The 20,513-nt window shown below is 37.2% G+C and overlaps 1 protein-coding gene across 2 annotated transcripts in view; it reads right to left on the bottom strand.

The window, feature by feature from the left end:
- The window catches only part of ntrk3b (neurotrophic tyrosine kinase, receptor, type 3b), a 215,247-nt gene that overhangs the window by 121,482 nt on the left and 73,252 nt on the right, over positions 1–20,513 (bottom strand). For both annotated transcript variants that reach the window (XM_077713645.1, XM_077713644.1), the window contains exon 4: positions 9,025–9,093. In XM_077713645.1, the coding sequence (XP_077569771.1) occupies positions 9,025–9,093 (69 nt within the window). The remainder of the gene's footprint in view (positions 1–9,024; positions 9,094–20,513) is intronic.

Here is a 20,513-nt window from a genome sequence, read left to right on the forward strand (position 1 = left end):
ATTTCTTAATCGCAATCTAGTTTGTCACGAGACCAACACAAAAATATAAAAAAATATTTTTCAATAAACCAGAAGACTTTGATGAAAGTCCATCATAAATTAAATTTGTTAGACATAAAAAAGAATCTTATTAACGCATGGCGAAAGGTGCATTAAGCTGGAACTTATCCCACCTAACTATGGGCTGAATCTTTGGCACAAGGACACAAAGGACAATCATTCACACTAGGGACAATTTAAAGTGTCCAACCAGCCTACCATGCATGTTTTTAGAAAGTAGGAAGAAACCAGAGTACCCAGAGAAAACCCACAAAGCCCCGGGGAGAACATGCAAACTCCACACAGTTAAACCAACCTGGATTTGAACCCAAGACCCCCAAACTGTGAAGCCGACGCGCTAACAACTCATCCACCGTCCAAACCAGGCATGGGCAAACTACGGCCCGCGGGCCACATTCGGCCCGTTAGGATCTTTAATCCGGCCCACCAACTTGTTTTATTTTTAAATTTTTTTCCCCAAGATGGCGCCCTCACACAGAAGCCAGTGGCAGTAGCTCTGTCCACTCTTATTTCTTTTTCACGTTTTACAGCCCCTCTATCATTTTTTAAATGACATTTTTAATATTTCTTAATACATTCCCTTTTACTTGACTTTGTACTTATTACTTATCATTAAAGTAAAAAGTATAGAGTATGTTAATACTTCAGTCCTTTTTTCCTGTTTATATTTCATATGTACTATTAACGGATGCACTTTTTTATATGTATCGTATCTTGTCCTGACCCCGCCCATCTGTCACATTTTTAAAGTCAATGTAGCCCCCTCAGGCCCAAAAATTTACCCACCCCTGTACTACAAAAACACCATTTACTGCCTAAAATCCAACACAGTTCAACTAACAACCATACAACCCAAAACTAAAGACACTTTTCCGATCATATAATCGCCAATTCTGTTTTAAAAACACCAACTTTACACACAATAACAATTTTTTTCTGTTACAATTCCATTCCATATTCCAGTAAATTGATTCCAGCCCTTGTATGTCTTTTAACTCGATTTACACACCTTTTTTTTCCTCGTCTAATTCTCACTCTGTCGACTTTGATGGTTTTTCCCAACAACCCCTGCTTTCATTCCGCTAATAGTTTACCTCCGGTACCACCAAGCGCTAATAAAACCTAAGGTTCACATAGTGTAATTTACCTGTCACGCAGTCTTTTAGGAGACCTGCTTAATTTATTATAATCCTGGTGGCAGAGATTACAGGTTGGATTCATTCATGTTTGGCTTCGTAGTCAAAGAAAAATCAATTTCACAGCGTGAGGGAGACCAAGAGAGAGAGAGTCATGTTTGACTTAGCATCTAAAGAAGAAGTGCTAACAGAATAAAAGGATTCGCCGCTGCCGGGCACAGAATATTCCGTCTTTTCCCGAGCACAAGGCTGCTTGAAATAATCCCCGATCATCCCCTCCCGATGGAAACCGCTGCGGCACGCCTCCGCCATCTTTTTTTTGTTGTTGTAAACCTAAGGGCACGTAGACAAAGAGGTAGAGGCGATGATATCGTCATATAGGTGAAATTTCAATAGAGATGTGGCTGAGCAGTGATATGGTTTCTCATTGGAAAACATAGAAAGGTTGTTGTATTGTAGGATTTAAAGAGGCGGGGCTAGAAAGGCATTTTTTTGCATTGTTTTTAATGGGTCGACATTTTTAACATGCTAAAATTAATTGGTACTTCTATAACATTCATTTCTATGAACTGCTTTATCCTCATTAGAGTCACAAGGGGTGCTGGAGCCTATCCCAGCTGACTATAGGCCAATGGTGGGGGATAATTTGAATTAGTGGCCAGCCAATCACAGAGCAAGAGAAGATAAACAACTATTTATGTTCACAGTCATAGTTAGGGGCAATTTTAAGAGTGTACAATCAGGTGACCATGTATGTTTTTGGAGTGTGGGAGGAAACCAGAGTACCCGAAGAAAACCCATGCAGAAGAACATGCAAACTCAACACAGGTGGACTGACCTGGATTTGAACCCAGGACCCCAGAGCTGTGAGGCAGACACACTAACCACTCAACCCGCCAAATTTTTCAAACCGCTTAAGTTCACAAGAGTCCAGAGGGTGCTGAAGCCTATCCCAGCCAACTACAGCCACACCCAGAATTATTGGCCAGCCAATCACATGCTACAATGAGACAAACAACCAATCACAGTCATAGCTAGGGGCAATTTAGAGTGTCCAATCAGCCTACTATGCATGTTTTTGGAATGTGGGTGGAAACCAGAGTACCCAGATAAAACCCACACAGGCCCGGGGATAAGATGCAAACTCCACACAGGTGGACTAACCTAGATTTGAACCCAGAACCCCAGAGCTGTTAGTCCAACGCGCTAACCACTCAAGTTGCCAGGTTGCCATTCATTCATTTTTAAAACCACTTAAGTTCACACGCGTCCAGAGGGTGCTGAAGCCTATCCCAGCCAATTACGGCCAATTGCCTACAAAAGGGGTAGGGAACATATGGCTTGGGAGCCACATGTGGCTCTTTCGATGGTTTGTTAACATAATTCTGAGACTTTTTCGACTTTTAAGGCAGTGAAATGACTAAAAAATATACACATTTTCATGTATTTTTACTTCTAGTGAATTCTGAGTATGGCTCTAAATGAATAATAATTAAAAATATGAATTGTTTATGTCTCCCAACCCCTGGCCTACAAGAAAATGGACAATAATTCACACTGACAATCATATCTAAGGGCAATTTAGGGTTTTCAACCAACCTACCACTCATATTTTTAGCATATAACCAAAAACCAGACTACCCAAAGAAAACCTAACCAAGCCCATAGCTTACCCTTTCATACCTACCCCATAATATATCAAATTCTCTGATCCAAGTCCTCATATTCATAAAGCAAATTAAGGTTCAGTGTCTGGCCCAAGGACACTTGACAGTAGACAGATGTTCCGTTTTTTTTTAATTGCCGTGCCTTTAACTTTACCTTTACGGTGTTCTTCATTGCTCAAAAAAAAAGATGGCCAGAATATCTGGGTCAGAGCATTGGGTTAATTTCTTATGCTAGCATAGACTCAGGGACCCTGCGGCATAGACCACCACCACCACCCCTCAACCTTGCTGCAAATCATTTTAGAATTTAAAAAGAACTACCGTATTTTCACGACTATAAGGCGCACTTAAAAGTCTTAAATTTTCTCCAAAATAGACAGTGCACCTTATAATACAGTGTGCCTTATATATGGAAAAACAGAAAGCCAATAACCACCACTGTCGGATATTAAAAAAACACTACTGTTAAATATGCAGATGCCATCTTAGTTTACAACATATTCCATCATATAGCTCCTCCCCCACTGCAAGATTTTATACAGAAAAATCCAAAACATCAACAATGGCTGGCTCTAGAGGTGACTGTAAAGTAGTGAATGCTTCATACCTGCAAGTCAATAGCAATTACCGTATTTTCACCACTATAAGGCGCACTTAAGTCTTAATATTTCTCCGAAATAGACAGTGCGCCTTATAATATAGTGCGCCTTATGATACAGTGCGCCTTATATATGGAAAAATGTCGTTCAGAAAATTTGTCCTATCAAGATAAATATTTACTCAAAATTTGTCCTATCGAGATGAATATTTGCTCAAAATGTGTCTCGAATTAAGATAAATATTTGCTCAAAATTTGTCCTACCAAGATAAATATTTGCTCAAAATTTGTCCCTTCAAGATAAATACTTACTCAAAATGTGTCTCGTATCTCAAGATAAACATTTGCTCAAAATTTTACTCTTATCTCAAATTGCTCGTATGCTAAGATACCACTGTACTCTCGAATGTTGACCCATCTTGTTTAAACTCTGCTTTTTTCATCTTGCCATTTTCAAATATGTCATTGCCCCGCCCCCCTGAGAATTCTTTGAAGACGTTCCTGATCAATGGCGTTAGTTGTAAAGCTCTCCCCATCCGCAATGCTTGTGTAGTTCACAGACAGCTAAGAAGAGAGTTCATCAGTTAAGCAGGTATTTTCTGTTATGGGCGGCAAGACGTAGGAAATAACAAGTAGGGGCAAAAAAGCTCAGCCTCCCCAAGAACCAAATCCCTCGTTCCATCTCAGCGAGCACGACGGGTTCGGATATGCACTTCCTGCATGGCGGCTGACTCGGATGAATACAAATGGCGCCTTTGTTGTCCGTACATGAGCGGCGCCGTTGCGGGGGGACTACAAATGAGTAGCCAACATTTTTTTATTATTATTTTTTTTATAGCCTCATCCTTTCATGTGTGAGATGTCAGTCAGGGTAAAGTACCGTATTTTCACGACTATAGGGCGCACCGCATTATAAGGCGCACCGTCAATGAATGACATTTTTTTCCATATATAAGGCGCACTGTCTATTTTGGAGAAAATATAAGACTTTTAAGTGTGCCTTATAGTTGTGAAAAAACGATAATTGCTATTGGCTTCCAGGTATGAAGCACTCATTACTTTACAGTCACCTCTAGAGCCGGCCATTTTTGATTTTTTTGTATAAAATCTTTTGGTGGGGGAGGAGCTATATGATGGAAGATGTTGTAAACTAAGATGGCATCTGCATATTTAACAGTATTATTTCAGTTCAGGCGTTTGTGTTTTTTTTTTAATATCCGACAGTGGTGGTTTTTCGTTTTTGGTTTTCTGTTTTTTCCACATATAAAGCGCACTGGATTATAAGGCGCACTGTCTATTTTGGAGAAAATTTAAGACTTTTAAGTGCGCCTCATAGTCGTGAAAATACGGTACTTGCTATTGACTTCCAGGTATGAAGCATCACTACACAGTCACCTCTAGAGCCAGCCATTGTTGATGGTTTGGATTTTTTTGTATAAAATCTTGCAGTGGGGGAGGAGCTATATGATGGCAGATGTTGTAAACTAAGATGGCATCTGCATATTTCACAGTATTGTTTCAGTTCAGGCATTTGTGTTTTTTTAATATCCGACAGTGGTGGTTTTTGGTTTTCTGTTTTTTTCCATATATAAGGCGCACTGGATTATAAGGCGCACTGTCTATTTTGGAGAAAATGTAAGACTTTTAAGTGTGCCTTATAGTCGTGAAAATACAGTTATTGCTATTGACTTCCAGGTATGAAGCACTCACTACTTTACAGTCACCTCTAGAGCCAGCCATTGTTGATGTTTTGGATTTTTTTGGATAAAATCTTGCAGTGGGGGAGGAGCTATATGATGGAAGATGTTGTAAACTAAGATGACGTCTGCATATTTAACAGTATTGTTTCAGTCGTTCAGGCGTTTGTGTTTTTTTTAATATCCGACTGTGTTGGTTTTTCCTTTTTGGTTTTCTGTTTTTTCCATATATAAGGCGCACTGGATTATAAGGCGCATTGTCTATTTTGGAGAAAATTTAAGACTTTTAAGTGCGCCTTATAGTCGTGAAAATACGGTAACATATAAAATATGCTCGATAATATCACGCTAGCAGTTGCTATTCATGAATCAGAGCCCCGGTTGCCAGATAATGAGCTCTTCATATAACTATAAAGTGTTTAATTTCGTTCCTACAAAATGAGAAGCCAAAATCGAATGTAACAAAACACTATTTGTAATTATCCACTAAAAAAAAAAAAAAATGTCATCAAATGACCTGGCGGAAGTAACAAAAGTGTGTTAAATTATCACTTACAATAGTCCAAGTGGACAGCTGGTCAGACTGCAAAAGTACAATTGAAATAAAGTTTGTACTTTTCCCCCAAAACAGGAACAAAGCGGCACTGACATGACGATAGAGTAACACCAGCAGGGGGTCCTGCTGGCTATTTGAATCCCCCGCAAAGCCCACAAGGGAACAAAGAAAGAAATTGAAGTAAGATAACTATAGGTGAGTGTTTTGGTTTTGGTTGGCAAGAGCTAATTTGGGGCTTTTGAAAAGTGCAGTGTTTATTTGGTGGGTTGTTTTTTTGGTTAACAATAGCACACTGACATCCTTTCCATGAAGTACAATGTCAACAACCTTTGATTTTTATGTTTAAAGAATGCAATTTTATCTCTGGGAAGAGAAGTTTGACACTGTTAGGTACAGATAGATATCCATGTTATGTATAACAATGATAATAGTAAACCCAAGATGCACCTGGCAACACAACAAGAAAGCGTACTGTGGAAGGTTGTGATAAGGGTTCAAATAATGCGCCAAAAATTGTGTATGTCACTTAAAAACACCATATTTGTTTGTTTTTTGTGAGGGTTCAAATGAGACGATACATCAATCGACAAGTAACTACAACAAGAACGCTTACTGCACGACCTAGTAACAAGGGTTCAAATAATGCACCAAAAAATGTCTGTTTTGGTTAAAAACACCATTTTTTGTTTTCTTTATGACGGTTCAAATGATACGATACATGAATTGACAAGTAGCTCGTCTATTGGCCTACGACAAGAATACAAACTGCACGACCTGGTTGTAAGGAGTCAAATAATGCGCCAAAAAATGTCTGTTTTGGTTAAAAACACCATTTTTTGTTTTCCTTATGACGGTTCAAATGATACAATACATGAATTGACAAGTAGCTCCTCTATTGGCCAACGAAAAGAATACAAACTACACGACCGGGTTGCAAGGATTCAAATAATGCGCCAAAAAATGTCTGTTTTGGTTAAAAACGCCATCTTTCTTTGTGACAGTTGGATGATACAATACATTAATCGAAAATTAAATTGTCTATGGGCCTACAACAAGAATCCCTACTGCGCGAGCTAGCAACAAGGGTTCAAATAATGCGGCAAAAAATTGTGTTGCCTGAAAGCCCAAGTCTGTTTCACTTAAAAAGACTTTTTTTTTTTTTTTTGGTGACGGTTCAAATGAGACATTACAATAATCGACAAGTAGCTTGTCTATGGGCCTACAAAAAAACACTTATTGCACAACCTAGTAACAAGGGTTCAAATAATGCACCAAAAAATGTCTGTTTTGGTTGAAAACACCATCAATTGGTTTCTTTTTGACGGTTCAAATGATTCGATACATTATTCGACAAGTAGCTTGCCTACAATAAGAACACTTACTACGACCCCTAGTAACAAAGGTTCAAATAATGCGCCAAAAAATGTATCTTGCCTGAAAGCCCAAGTCTATTTCAGTTAACACCCCCATTTTTTTGTTTTCTTTATGACAGTTAAAATGATACGATACATTAATCGACAAGTACCTTGTCAATGGGCCTACAACAAGAATGCCTACAGCGCGATCTAGCAACAAGGGTTCAAATAATGTGCCCAAAAAATGTATCTTGCCTGAAAGCCCAAGTCTGTTCCGATTAACAACACCATTTTTTTGTTTTCTTTATGACAGTTAAAATGATACGATACATTAATCGACAACTAGCTTGTCTATAGGCCTACAACAAGAACACTTACTACAACCCCTACTAACAAGTATTCAAATAATACACCATAAAAGTATCTTTCCTGAAAGCCTAAGTCCTTTTCAGTTAACAACACCATCTTTTGTTTTCTTTGTGACGCTTCAAATGATACAAAACAATCAACAAATATCTTGTCAATGGACCCATCTTACCTACAACCGTCTATTTAAAACAATTTTTCTCTGAACAACAGTAATACCAACAAAAAGGCATTGCATGAGAGTCCTCATCAAGTTTGAACAGTCTCTCCAAATTAAAGAGGAACAAATTTAAACCGTGACTCTAAGACTTTTCATTTCTTATTCATTATTGGGCTACAGGAAGCGGGAGGCACCTGACATAGCGAGAGGTTGATGGGTGTAATGAAGCGTAAATTACTCATCACAGCATTTCCTGTTCATGTTTGATCACCCCAATATGCATAAATAGCATGAGAGCGGGTTATTTGGGGTGGGTCATGATCCGAAAACCCTGTTATTTTATCCACTGTGCGGTAATTGAATCAACAAATTGGCTTGTAAGATCAGCGTGTTACTTGCAGGTTCACTTTGGTTGCCAGATACATACATGAGATAGTCAGTATACAATAAAAGCAGGAATTCAAGAAGGAAGGTACCGTATTTTCACGACTATAATGCGCACTTAAAAGTCTTCAATTTTCTCCAAAATAGACAGTGCGCCTTATAATCCAGTGCGCCTTATATATGGGGAAAAATACAAAACCAAAAATGAAAAACCACCACCGTCAGATATTAAAAAACACAAATGCCTGAACTGAAACAATACTGTTAAAAATGCAGATGACATCTTAGTTTACAAAATCTTCCATCATATAGCTCTTCCCCCACTGCAAGATTTTATACAAAAAAATCCAAAATGGCTGGCTCTAGAGGTGACTGTAAAGTAGTGAGTGCTTCACACCTGGAAGTCAATAGCAATTACCCTATTTTCACCACTATAATGTGCACTTAAAAGTCTTACATTTTCTCCAAAGTAGACAGTGCGCCTTATAATCCAGTGCGCCTTATATATGGAAAAAAAACAGAAAACCAAAAACGAAAAACCACCACTGTCGGATATTAAAAAAAACACAAATGCCTGAACTGAATTAATACTGTTAAATATACAGATGCCATCTTAGTTTACAACATCTTCCATCATATAGCTCCTCCCCCACTGCAAGATTTTATACAAAAAAAATCCAAAATGGCTGGCTCTAGGGTTCATACCTGGAAGTCAATAGCAATTACCGTTTTTTCACGACTATAAGGCGCACTTAAAAGTCATACATTTTCTCCAAAATAGACAGTGTGCCTTATCATACAGTGCACCTTATAATACAGTGCACCTTATAATACAGTGCGCCTTATAATACAGTGCGCCTTATAATACAGTGCGCCTTATAATACAGTGCGCCTTATATATGGAAAAAATGTCATTCATTGAAGGTGCGCCTTATAATGCGGTGCGCCTTATGAAAATACGGTAAACAAAAACAACAATGTGAGCATTGGAGCGTTAATAAATGTCTCCTAATAAGATCCAAACGACCAAGAAAGATTCACTCACAGTTCGATGAGTTGAAGGTGCTTGAAAAGTTGCCATGACAGAGTCGTGAGAGGATTCTTTGACAGGTTTCTACAAAAGAGAAAAGACAATAATTAGATGCGCTACATTCACTGACAACACACAAAAAAACAGGTTTGTTCCGCCATGTTTAATAACGTCAACATATTCGTTCATTTTCAACATTGTCTATCGTTATTTGAGTTTATTCCACTTGACGACAACCTAGACTGGTCGCCGGTCAAACGTAGGAGACACAGAGCGACCATTCAGTCACTCGATCACTCCACCGCTGAGTGGGAATCGATCCCACACACCCGCACACAAGTCAAGAGAATGAACCCCGACACCATTAGATTGATTAGTTTTTGTTCCATTGTTTTTTTGTATTGACTTGCTATTGAGCAGAAGTAGGGTTCCGCCTTTGAATTTTAATGAGCACATTCTTTAACCATTCCTTTATTTTCTGAGCCACTTTATCCTCACCCGGGTCGGGGGTGCTGGAGCTTATCTCAACTGACGTTTTGGTAACATCCAAAAACGATGGCTAACCAATCACAGGGCAGAACAAGACAAACAACCAATCACTTATAGCTAAGGGCAATTCAGATTGTCAAATTAGCCTACTATTCTTGTTTTTGGAATGTGGGAGGAAACCGGAGTACCCGGATACAACCCACAAAGGCCTGGGGTGAATATGCAAACTCCACACAAGTGGATTGACCAGGATTCGAACCCAGGTCCCAAAACTGTGAGGCCGACGGCCCCCGCAGACCAATTCAATTACATTTTCTGTTAACAACAGTTGGAATCAGATTGAAGGTTGCCAGAGCCAGAAAGCTGTATTTTAATTCTGGCTTTTCTAACCTGTTTTCTAACCAATGACCTATGAATGGACCTATGAGTCCATCTGTATGGATCTATAAGTCCTATTTGTCAAAAAGGAGGACAAAGACAGACCAAAAAAGAAGCTAAGAGGGGCTAGGTCCAAAGAAAGATGGAGGATGACCGTTAGATGGAGACCGAAGAGGCGCCAGGTAGAGATGTAAGCATACTTATTAACGTTACTTATGTGATACACAGAGTTTGCCTTTTCTACTATTCTCGTGTTGTGAAGATTAACTTGTTTATTGGACAGAGCACTCAGGTTAAATACCTAATTAACCCAAATGCTATTTGCAGGCCGGCCCACCAATATTGACCCAATGGCTTGGCGCTTTTTGTATGGTGAAAAAGGGTAGAGAGACCGAGACTCATGTATAATGTTTACTCCAGTTTATACAGTATCTCAGAAATGCTATATGCAATGATTTTTCTTAAGATTTTCCCTTCAAAGTAAGACATTTGTACTACTTATTAAAACTGTGAATATGGAGGGGGAAATTGTGAATCAGGGGGTCGGCTTATACGAGAGAAATTGTAAAATTCAATGATTTAAATGCAATTTTAAGGGTACGGCTTATACACGGAGGCAGGAAAATACGTAAAGTATAAGTTTTTGTCTTCAAAGTATCAAATTTATACTCCATATTAAAACCGTGATTATGGATGTGAAAATTATGAATCAGGGGGCGGCTTATATGAGAGAAATTGTAAAATTCTATGATTTTTAAGGCAATTCTAAGGGTTTGGCTTATATGCAGAGGCGGGAAAATATGTAAAGTATACGTTTTTCCCTTCAAAGTATTACATTTATACTCCTATTAAAACCGTGAATATGGAGGTTAAAAAACAGCTTATACGAGAGTAATTTTTCAAATTCAAGGATTTTTAAGGCAATTTTAATGGTACAGCTTATACCCGGAGGCGGGAAAATACGGTAAATAAAAGTTTTTCCCTTCAAAGTAACATATTTGTACTCCCTATTAAAACCGTGAATATGGAGGTGAAAATTATGAATCAGGGGCCGGCTTATACGAGAGAAATTGTAAAATTCAATGATTTTTAAGGCAATTTTAAGGGTGAGGCTTATACGCGGAGGCTGGAAAATAGTTTTTCCCTTCAAAGTATCACATTTGTACTCCATATTAAAACCGTGAGTATTGAGGAAAACATTTTGAATCAGAGGGCGGCTTATACGAGAGAGATTGTAAAATTCTATGATTTTAATGCAATTTTAAGGGTGCATCTTATAAATGGAGGTGGAAAAATACCGAAAGTATTTTAGTTTTTACCTTCAAAGTATCACATTTGTACACAATATTAAAACCGTGAATATGGAGGTGAAATTTATGAATCAGGGGGCGGCTTATACGAGAGAAATTGTAAAAATTAAACTATTTTAAGGCAATTTAAGGGTTCGGCTTATACGCGGAGGCAGACAAATACAGTAAGTATACGTTTTTCTCTTCAAAGTATCACATTTGTACTCCCTATTAAAACCATGAATATGGAGGTGAAAAATGTGAATCAGGGCCGGCTTATACGAGAGAAATTGTAAAATTCCATGATTTTTAAGGCAATTTTAAGGGTACGGCTTATACGCGGAGGCGGGAAAATACTGTAAGTAAAAGTTTTTTTCCCTTCAAAGTAACATATTTGTACTCCACATTAAAACCATGAACATGGGGATGAAATTTGTGAATCAGGGGACGGCTTATATGAGAGAAATTGTAAAATGCAATGATATTTAAGGCAATTTTAAGGGTACGGCTTATACACGGAGGCGGCTAATATGCGAGAAAATACTGCCACAAAAACACAGACAAGTACAATACACTAGCTAAGCAAAAAACTACGGTTGAGGACACTTAATGGTAGACCAGACACCAGCATCATAAAGTCAAAACAACGTATGGACTCCCGCCTTTACTGCACCAAAAAAAAAAATCCGATCAAACTTCCAACCTTGAACAGCCGTAGAAAACTCTCACCGAGACGTATGCAGTACTATTTGTATTCATGTCAACTTATTTTGCCAACCTTGTTGCGTATTTGTTTCCGCACAATCCAATTGCGCATTTGCTCTTTTGAGGTCATTTTAATCGTTTTGCCTTGCTCTTGAATTACATTTCTACTCTCTCTCTATTTCCATTTGCTGTATGATATCAATCTGCAACAAAATAAGAGCCCTGAGGGAAGAAAAATAGCATCTGCAGGCTTCCGGATTAGAGAATAGAAATAAGGACTATTGATAGAGAAGAGCGCCAACTCGGACAACTCAATAAAAGAAAGTTGAAGGCTTTTTAAGTGGAATAATTCAATCCGTTGGGATGCCTTGGGCCATTAGGGGGAACCATGCGGAATTGGGGGGTGGGGTAGGGTGGGTTAAGGCGCAAAGCAGCAGCCATGGGAGCGCAATGTGTTTAAAAATGAATGTGGGGCATCTGTCCATGTGCCCGTCTAGATTTATGGCATCCAGGAGAGCGTGTTAGCATTAGGTCATAAAGCGCAGTAACAAATCCCATTATTAGCCCAGATGGCGGTGCACTGTTAAACACATGCAACTTGGAAATATACAGCGTGACACACAAATTTTGTATCTCCAAACTAGTGATATTAGTTGGCCTAGATTAATTCTATGGTTTGAATGTTTTTTGAGGCTTTAAAATCTTGTTATTTGTTGGTTTACCATATTTTCACGACTATAAGGCGCACTTAAAAGTCTGAAATTTTCTCCAAAATAGACAGGGCGCCTTATAATCCAGTGCGCCTTATATATGGAAAAAACGGGAAAACCAAAAATGAAAAATTACCAGTGTCGGATTTAAAAAAAAACACAAACGACTGAAGTGAAACAATACTGTTAAATATGCAGATGCCATCTTAGTTTACAAAATCTTCCATCATATAGCTCCTCCCCCACTGCAAGATTTTATATAAAAAAAATCCAAAATGGCCGGCTCTAAAGGTGACTGTAAAGTGGTGAGTGCTTCATACCTGGAAGTCAATAGCAATTACCGTAATTTCACGACTATAAGGCGCACTTAAGTCTTAATATTTCTCCGAAATAGACAGTGCGCCTTATAATACAGTGCACCTTATAATACAGTGCGCCTTATAATACAGTGCGCCTTATATATGGAAAAATGTCATTCATGGAGGGTGCGCCTTATAATGTGGTGCGTCTTATAGTCGTGAAAATACGGAAAATACTGTATTTTCTCCCAAATTGACCACCGGAGCTTTAAAAATCATTGAATTTTACGATTTCTCGCGTATAATAATAGAATTTTGTCTTTGTCACCTGGCAGTTTTGTGTATGTCAAGTCTAATTTATGCGTATATAAGCCGTACCCTTGATTTTTTTTAGCTACAAATACGGCGTAAATGCGATAAAATACAGTACTTTTGGAGTTGTAAGTACTGCAGTTTGGAGGTTCTTCCATTTCAAAGTCTTTATGGGTCATCTCTTATGAGTTGTGTCGTTTTTGCTTTGTATTTTTTATGTATTCACAAATACGACTCTTATTATTCTGTTTGTCTTCTCAAGTTGTTCACTTAGACGTGCATCTTCTCTGATTTTCATTTTCTTTGGTCCTACTTAACTACATTTTTAATGTTTTATCGTTTACATCTGGGGTTTGTGCCACTTTATATTTGCAAATTCTTCTCGGGATTCCGTTAGTGTTGTTTTTATTACCTTTTGTGTACTCTGTTATGGTTAGCTATGTGTTAGCTTAGCGTCTTGAAATCCTTTTATCATAAAAACATGTATTTTTTGGGTATATTTTAATACTACGTCCTGTAACTCACTTTCACGGAATTAAACTAATAAACCAAAAATCACTTTTGTGAAATGTTAACAAAAAACGTCAGTTTTTGTTTGTCAGTTTCAAGTTTGATCCACGCTTGACAACAATATTTTTGGCAACAGTTTTTGTAAGCTTCTGACAATGTTTCAAAAATAACAATCATATTTTTAAATATAGTTACAACAACAAAAGACAACATCAAACTGCAGTAGGATGCCTAACTTTTTTTGTTTTTGTTTTTATACCGCTGAACTTCAATACACAAGTCAAAAAAAGCAGCTAGCTGCCATGCTACGCTAATTAGCCGAGTCTGTAGAAGCTGGCGCGGTGTCCCGGTGGAACAGTTGCCAAACAGAATTTCTAAACAGGCACAGTAGAAACATAAGTGCAAACAGCAGGTTGAGTTTAGCATTCACTTTGTGGGCCCCCGACAAAGTCGTCAATATTAACACCTATCTGCAGCTGTTGGTATAACGGTTTTTATTTTAACACCAACTACTCGTAAACACGTTATTTCTCTCTCACGAGTGTAGTATCTCTCACCTAATTGTCGTCCACTATTCACAAATTCGCTTTCCGAAGCTTTCGGTGTGGAAACTGAAAAAATAAATCGAAAATCTAATATATTTTACTTTTTTGTTGTTCTTTGTAATGCCCACAGATGCTATACAATATGCTACCATAACTCTGGCTAATTAGAATCGTCTTTATTGGACACTCTAGTATAACAACAAACAACAAAGATGGCACTATAAGTAAAGTCGTTAAGAGGTGAAATAAATAAGTGTACAAAAGCTACAGTGTTTAGCCTTGGAAAAGGAATAGGGTGGTGCTAAGCTAATGCTTGCTAATAATTCGGATTTTTGTCCTATTATTTATTACACTGGTGGTTGTAGTGAGTATCGAGTACATATTTTAACATCTTTTAAAAAGCAAAGTGCATTCTTTGTTCAAAATTTAATCATTGGTAGTTTCAAAGAGTTTACTTTAAAATGTTTACTGATTAATATTTAGGTTTAGCACGGGCGCCATTTATATATTGAATGCTTTTTACAAGTACAATGGGATTTAAAGCTTGAATAAAACAACAAACAGACAAAAAAATTTAATAAGTCACTAATAAATCAGTCACTCACAAAGAAGTCACTGACAAAGGAGTCACTATCAAAGGAGTCACTATCAAAGGAGTCACTGAAAAACGAGTCACGCACAAATGAATCACGCACAAATGAATCACGCACAAATGAATCACGCACAAATGAGTCACTCACAAAGGAGTCAAACACAAAAGGAGTCATGCACAAATGAATCACGCACAAATGAGTCACGCACAAAAGAGTCACTCACAAATGAGTCACGCACAAATGAGTCACGCACAAAAGACTCACTCTCGAAGGAGTCACGCACAAAAGAGTCACTCACAAAGGAGTCACTCACAAAGGAGTCACTCACAAAGGAGTCACTCACAAATGAGTCACTCACAAAGGAGTCACTCACAAATGAGTCACTCACAATGATGGGTATAAACATATTTTAGCTGTTTACAATAAAAAATGTTTTTTGATCAAATCTGACAAAAATTCCTTTACATTGTATATATTCCGTCAGGTAAAAAAAAAAACAGTTATTCTACATTTGAAGATTTTTTTCTGTACTTTCTGTACCCACATTAATGCCACCAACCACTTATCACTTTTTCATCCCTGTAGATTCAATGTCCCTGCTCATATTTCCAATCCAACAATCAAAGTTCACCCTTTGAACTTGTCCTCGGTCAACTCCTATCCTTCAACAATCTCATGATACTAACGAATCCACCACTGATTTGTTTATATATTTACTAATTGATTTAGACCCTCTATTTCCAAAGCCCCCTCGAGCAAATCCCCCCCAATCCAATTTCAGTTGACATTTCTTATGGAGATGTAAAGGATGACCTTTGAAGACACCAAGCTTCCTGACAGAGACGCTAAGAAGGAGGAAGGACTACAAAAATAAAACATAAAAACAAAAAACAACACATCACACATGGCCATATGCCCAGAGCGTCTCATCGGTTAATTGAAATGGTACGCAGACAACTAATGGACCGGTTACATCTCCACTATTTTTGGTAAATACTAGCGACAGTGTTAATTACTCCGCATCTGGTTTCTGGCGTGGGTAAGAAGACAATTGATACAAATCCATTGGGAGAGAAGTGGACGTTAAGAGATGAAACAAGTGGACATTTTAGAGCCAGATTGGAGTCGATATAGTGTAGCGCGTAAAGTGGGTGTCGGGGAACGGAGATGACGGCAAACAAAAATACGGAAAGTGTCGAAAAATTGGCTGATGTCAGAAAACGTTAAGGAAAATAAAAGCAACTTTGGTAAAAATAATGCATGCTATTGGACAGAGTAGAATGATAATGTTTGTCAAAGATAGAAAATGCGACCAGTTGAAGACAAACCAGAAAATGTGAGTTGTAAAAAAAGATGCAAATGAAAAAAATAATCGTTTTTATCCACCAAGGGCCCAATTTTTTTTAAGTAACAAGGACTTAGAATTACATAAAACCAAAAACTTGCATCGAAAGATAAACAGGGAACTTAAAACTTGACATGGCAACTTAGCAAGACACCATCAAAGCAGAATTGGCAATGACTCACAAACTCACGGGTTTAACTAGACAGACAATGGATGATTACAAAGTACCGTATTTTCACGACAATAAGGCGCACATAAAAGTCTTAAATTTTCTCCAAAATAGACAGTGCGCCTTATATATGGACCAAAACAGAAAACCAAAAACGAAAAACCACCAGTGTCGGATATTAAAAAAACACAAATGCCTGAACTGAAACAATACTGTTAAATTTGCAGATGCCATCTTAGTTTACAAAATCTTCTTTATCATATAGCTCCTCCCCCACTGCAAGATTTTGTACAAAAAAATCCAAAACATCAACAATGGCTGGCTCTAGAGGTGACTGTAAAGTAGTGAGTGCTTCATACCTGGAAGTCAATAGCAATTACCGTATTATCACCACTATAAGGCGCACTGAAAAGTCTTAAATTTTCTCCAAAAAAGACAGTGCGCCTTATAATACAGTGCGCCTTATAATACAGTGTGCCTTATATATGAAAAAATGTCATTCATTGACAACTACACAATTATTTTTAACTACCAAAACTAGTTATGAACCAGAATTTAAAAGATAACTAAAGTTAACATCTTCAGAGTCACTTTCAGTACTGAAAGTCTCTATTTTTTTCACTCAAAAAATCCATATTAAATGATTTTGAAAAAAATCAAAGACAATCCACTGTATTGGGACACCATTATACTTCTGTGATTAATAATTAAACATGCAAAAAAATATTGGAAACACGTTTTCCCAGGTGTCAAGCAGCAGAAATATAAGGCTACAAGATAAGGGTTGGTGCGTTTTCGTTGTATTGGATGCCGAACTTCAAAGAAGTGCTCCTCATTATAATCGATTTCGTCGTGAGGATAGGTAAAGAGATCTGATTGGTTCGTAGGGTTTTTTTACTCTCGTGGGAACGGCAATAAAAATAGTCAACGTTTTCAACGAATAGAAAATACGCTAATCGGATGACGGAACTAGATTTTCAAGATCCTGGACTTCGGCGCCCTTGAGCGTCATTGGAAGGCCGCGTTTTTTGCGGAAAACACCGTACACACGAGGGAAAAACTCAGATGAAAGGAAGGGAAAATAAAAGTACAGGCAAACCACAACGTGAAAGCCTTGTTTTTTTAAAGTCCTGCTCGAACCTCAGGGGGTATTTTTTCGGTTTTTGATAGATTGGACTTCACTGAGGTACAACCTTTTTCTTTTCAAAATAAACCCCAAAAGTGTCTAAGAAACGTCGGACTGTTTATTTTAATCGCTGTGGAAGCTAAGTCTTGTTTTTTGTTGTTTTTGTTCCCCAAGAAAATCAATTTTTTCATCATAAAAAGAGTTTAGGCGGGTTGTGTGTGGAACAATGGGTAATACGTGTCGTGTTGGAAATTGCTTTAACTCAAAGGAGGATTTTATTTTTAACTATTTCTACCTGACAAGTTATATTTTTTAAGATATTTTTTTGTTAAACTGATCTAGTTTTTTTGTTATTACGTTTTTTGATCATTTTAAATTGTAAAGGCCGTATAACAACTTTTGTACAGGTTTTTTTAATGTATGTTTTTAGTCAAACCGATCTCGTTTTAGCCATTTTTTTAAGTACGTTTTTGTAACATAAACAATTGCTTTACTTTTAACTCTTTTATAGCTGTCAACTGATACAGTTTTCACGTATTTTATACGTTTTTTGATCATTTCAAATTGTGAACGCCATATAACTACTTTTGAACAAGATTTTTTTTAAGATAATTTTTTGTCAAACCGATCTAGTTTTTTGTTATTACGTTTTTTGATTATTTTAAATTGTGTACGCCATATAACAACTTTTGTAAGAGATTTTTTTAGTACGTTTTTTGGCAAAACAATCTCGTTTTACACATTTTTTTCAACTACGTTTTTTGAACGTAAACAATTGCTTCAACCCTAAGCATGGATTTACTTTTAACTCTTTCATATCGGTCAACTTATACGATTTTCACATATTTTATATTTTTTTGATCATTTTAAATTGTGTATAACTACTTTTGAACAAGAATTTTTTAAGATAGTTTTTTGTCAAACCAATCTTGTTTTAGCCATTTTTTAAGTACGTTTTTTTGTCAAACTGATCTGTAAAGAAATTTCAGAAATACATAAAAGTACATTGAAAATACATCTGGGTAAAAACAATTTTTTGACAATGAAAAATACAGCTTTAATTACCATATTAGAATATAATAGACTATATTTATTAATCAATTCTAGATTATTATCACTTATAATATCAATTTATTCCTATATCTTATTTCACTTGCCCTCGGGTGACCAGTCTAGGTTGACATTTACTTTCTGGGTTAAGCTCCAGCACCCCAACACCCTAACAAGTACAATCAAGGTTAAAAATGAATAAATATCTATTGTCTTCTTAGTTTTGAATGTATTTTTCTCATCTATACAACATGTTCCCTATCTTTCCCTTTGTATTTTTCAATGCTATATTCTCAATTATTATTCTTTTCTATCATTATTGTCATTCACATATATATTTCTTCCATATATACACGTTCATTAAATATAAATCAAAGTTCCGAGACCTATTTTAAGGACCGAGAAAAACAAAACGCCGTTCAAACAAAAAAAAAACATGGCTGAAAGACTCTGATGTTAACGAGCAGCGAACCGCCTAATGAAAACTGTTGTCAATCTAATGAGAGACACGAGCGGTCGCCGGCAGGCTCCCAACCTTTTTAAATCCACAGAATCACGGTTAGATGCCACCACGAGCCGCAAAAAAACGCCTCCACTGTCGCTTTTTTATATGAAATTGCCTCAAGCGTCAATCAATAACAATGTCGGACTTGATTAAAACGCCAATGAGGACCCCCACTAGGATTTTGCCCAGTGGACAATCGTTGTACAGCGACCGTTTTGTTTTGGTTTTGTTGTTTTTTTTGTTTTTTTGTGCAGAGTAGCGAGCTAGTTGGTGGAGCGTGATGATTGCGTTTGCATGTGGCCTTTTGAATTCATCCTGAAGGAAAACAACAACACAATCCTACAGGTTGCAAATATAAAGATACCCTGAAAACATTGGAAATAAACATGGTGGCAATGTCACCGTTAATAGTTGTTAGGGTACTGAGGGTATACTTACTGGTTAGAACAGACATGGGTAAACTACGGCCCGCGGGCCACATACGGCCCGTTAGGCTTTGTAATCCGGCCTGCCGACGTTGTCCAAATAATGTTTTTTTTTCCAAAGATGGCGCCATCACGCGGAAGTCAGTGGCAGTAGCTCTGTCCACTCTTATTTGTTTTTCGTGTTTTACAGCCCTTCTTTCTCTTTTTAAATTACATTTTAATATTTCTTAATACTTTTTACTTTACTTTGTACTTTATACTTTTTACTTGACTTTGTACTTTATACTTTTTACTTTAATTATGAGTGATGAGTATGTTAAAACTTGACTCCTTTTTTGTCTTTATATTTCATATGTACTGTTAACGGATGCACTTTTTTATATGTATCGTATCTTTTGCTGACCCCGCCCATCTGTCAAATCTTTAAAGTCAATGTGGCCCCCGGACCGAAAACTTTGCCCACCCCTGGGTTAGAATTAACAGAAACTATCTTTTTCTAATTCTACCCGTATTTAAACACTTCAAATAGATGCTAAACAAATGCAGCCTGTTAGCGGTTATTAAAATGAGTGAGATTTAATTCTTTTTTTTCTGATTTCCAATGGAACTCGAACGCCCCGCAATAAAAGCCTGAGTTTAAAAGGCAAATCTATTTTAATCCTCCTACGCAGATAAGACAAACTCTTAAAATTGCCTTAAAATCGTCTTAAAATACTCACAACAACTAAAACTATAGTGAGGCCAATACAAAATACAATGGAATTTGATTCCGTCATAATTTTTTTGCGACGAATACGGCGTATATGCAAAAAAATACAGTGATCGGTCGTTTGGTCACCGGACGTTTGGCCGCCGGACGTTTGGTCGGCGGTCAAATGTACTTAGATATTAAACAGTACTTAGATATTACACTCTCTCTTTTAGATATTAAACTATCTCTCTTAGATATTAAACTCTCTCTCTCTCTTAGATATTAAACTCTCTTTCATGAATATAATTTTGAGAACTGGTTTCACCAGTAAACTCTCTGTCACCATTTGACCGGCGACCAAAA

The sequence above is a fragment of the Stigmatopora nigra genome, chromosome 3, assembly GCF_051989575.1.
Source record: "Stigmatopora nigra isolate UIUO_SnigA chromosome 3, RoL_Snig_1.1, whole genome shotgun sequence".
NCBI classification, from domain to species: Eukaryota; Metazoa; Chordata; class Actinopteri; order Syngnathiformes; family Syngnathidae; genus Stigmatopora; species Stigmatopora nigra.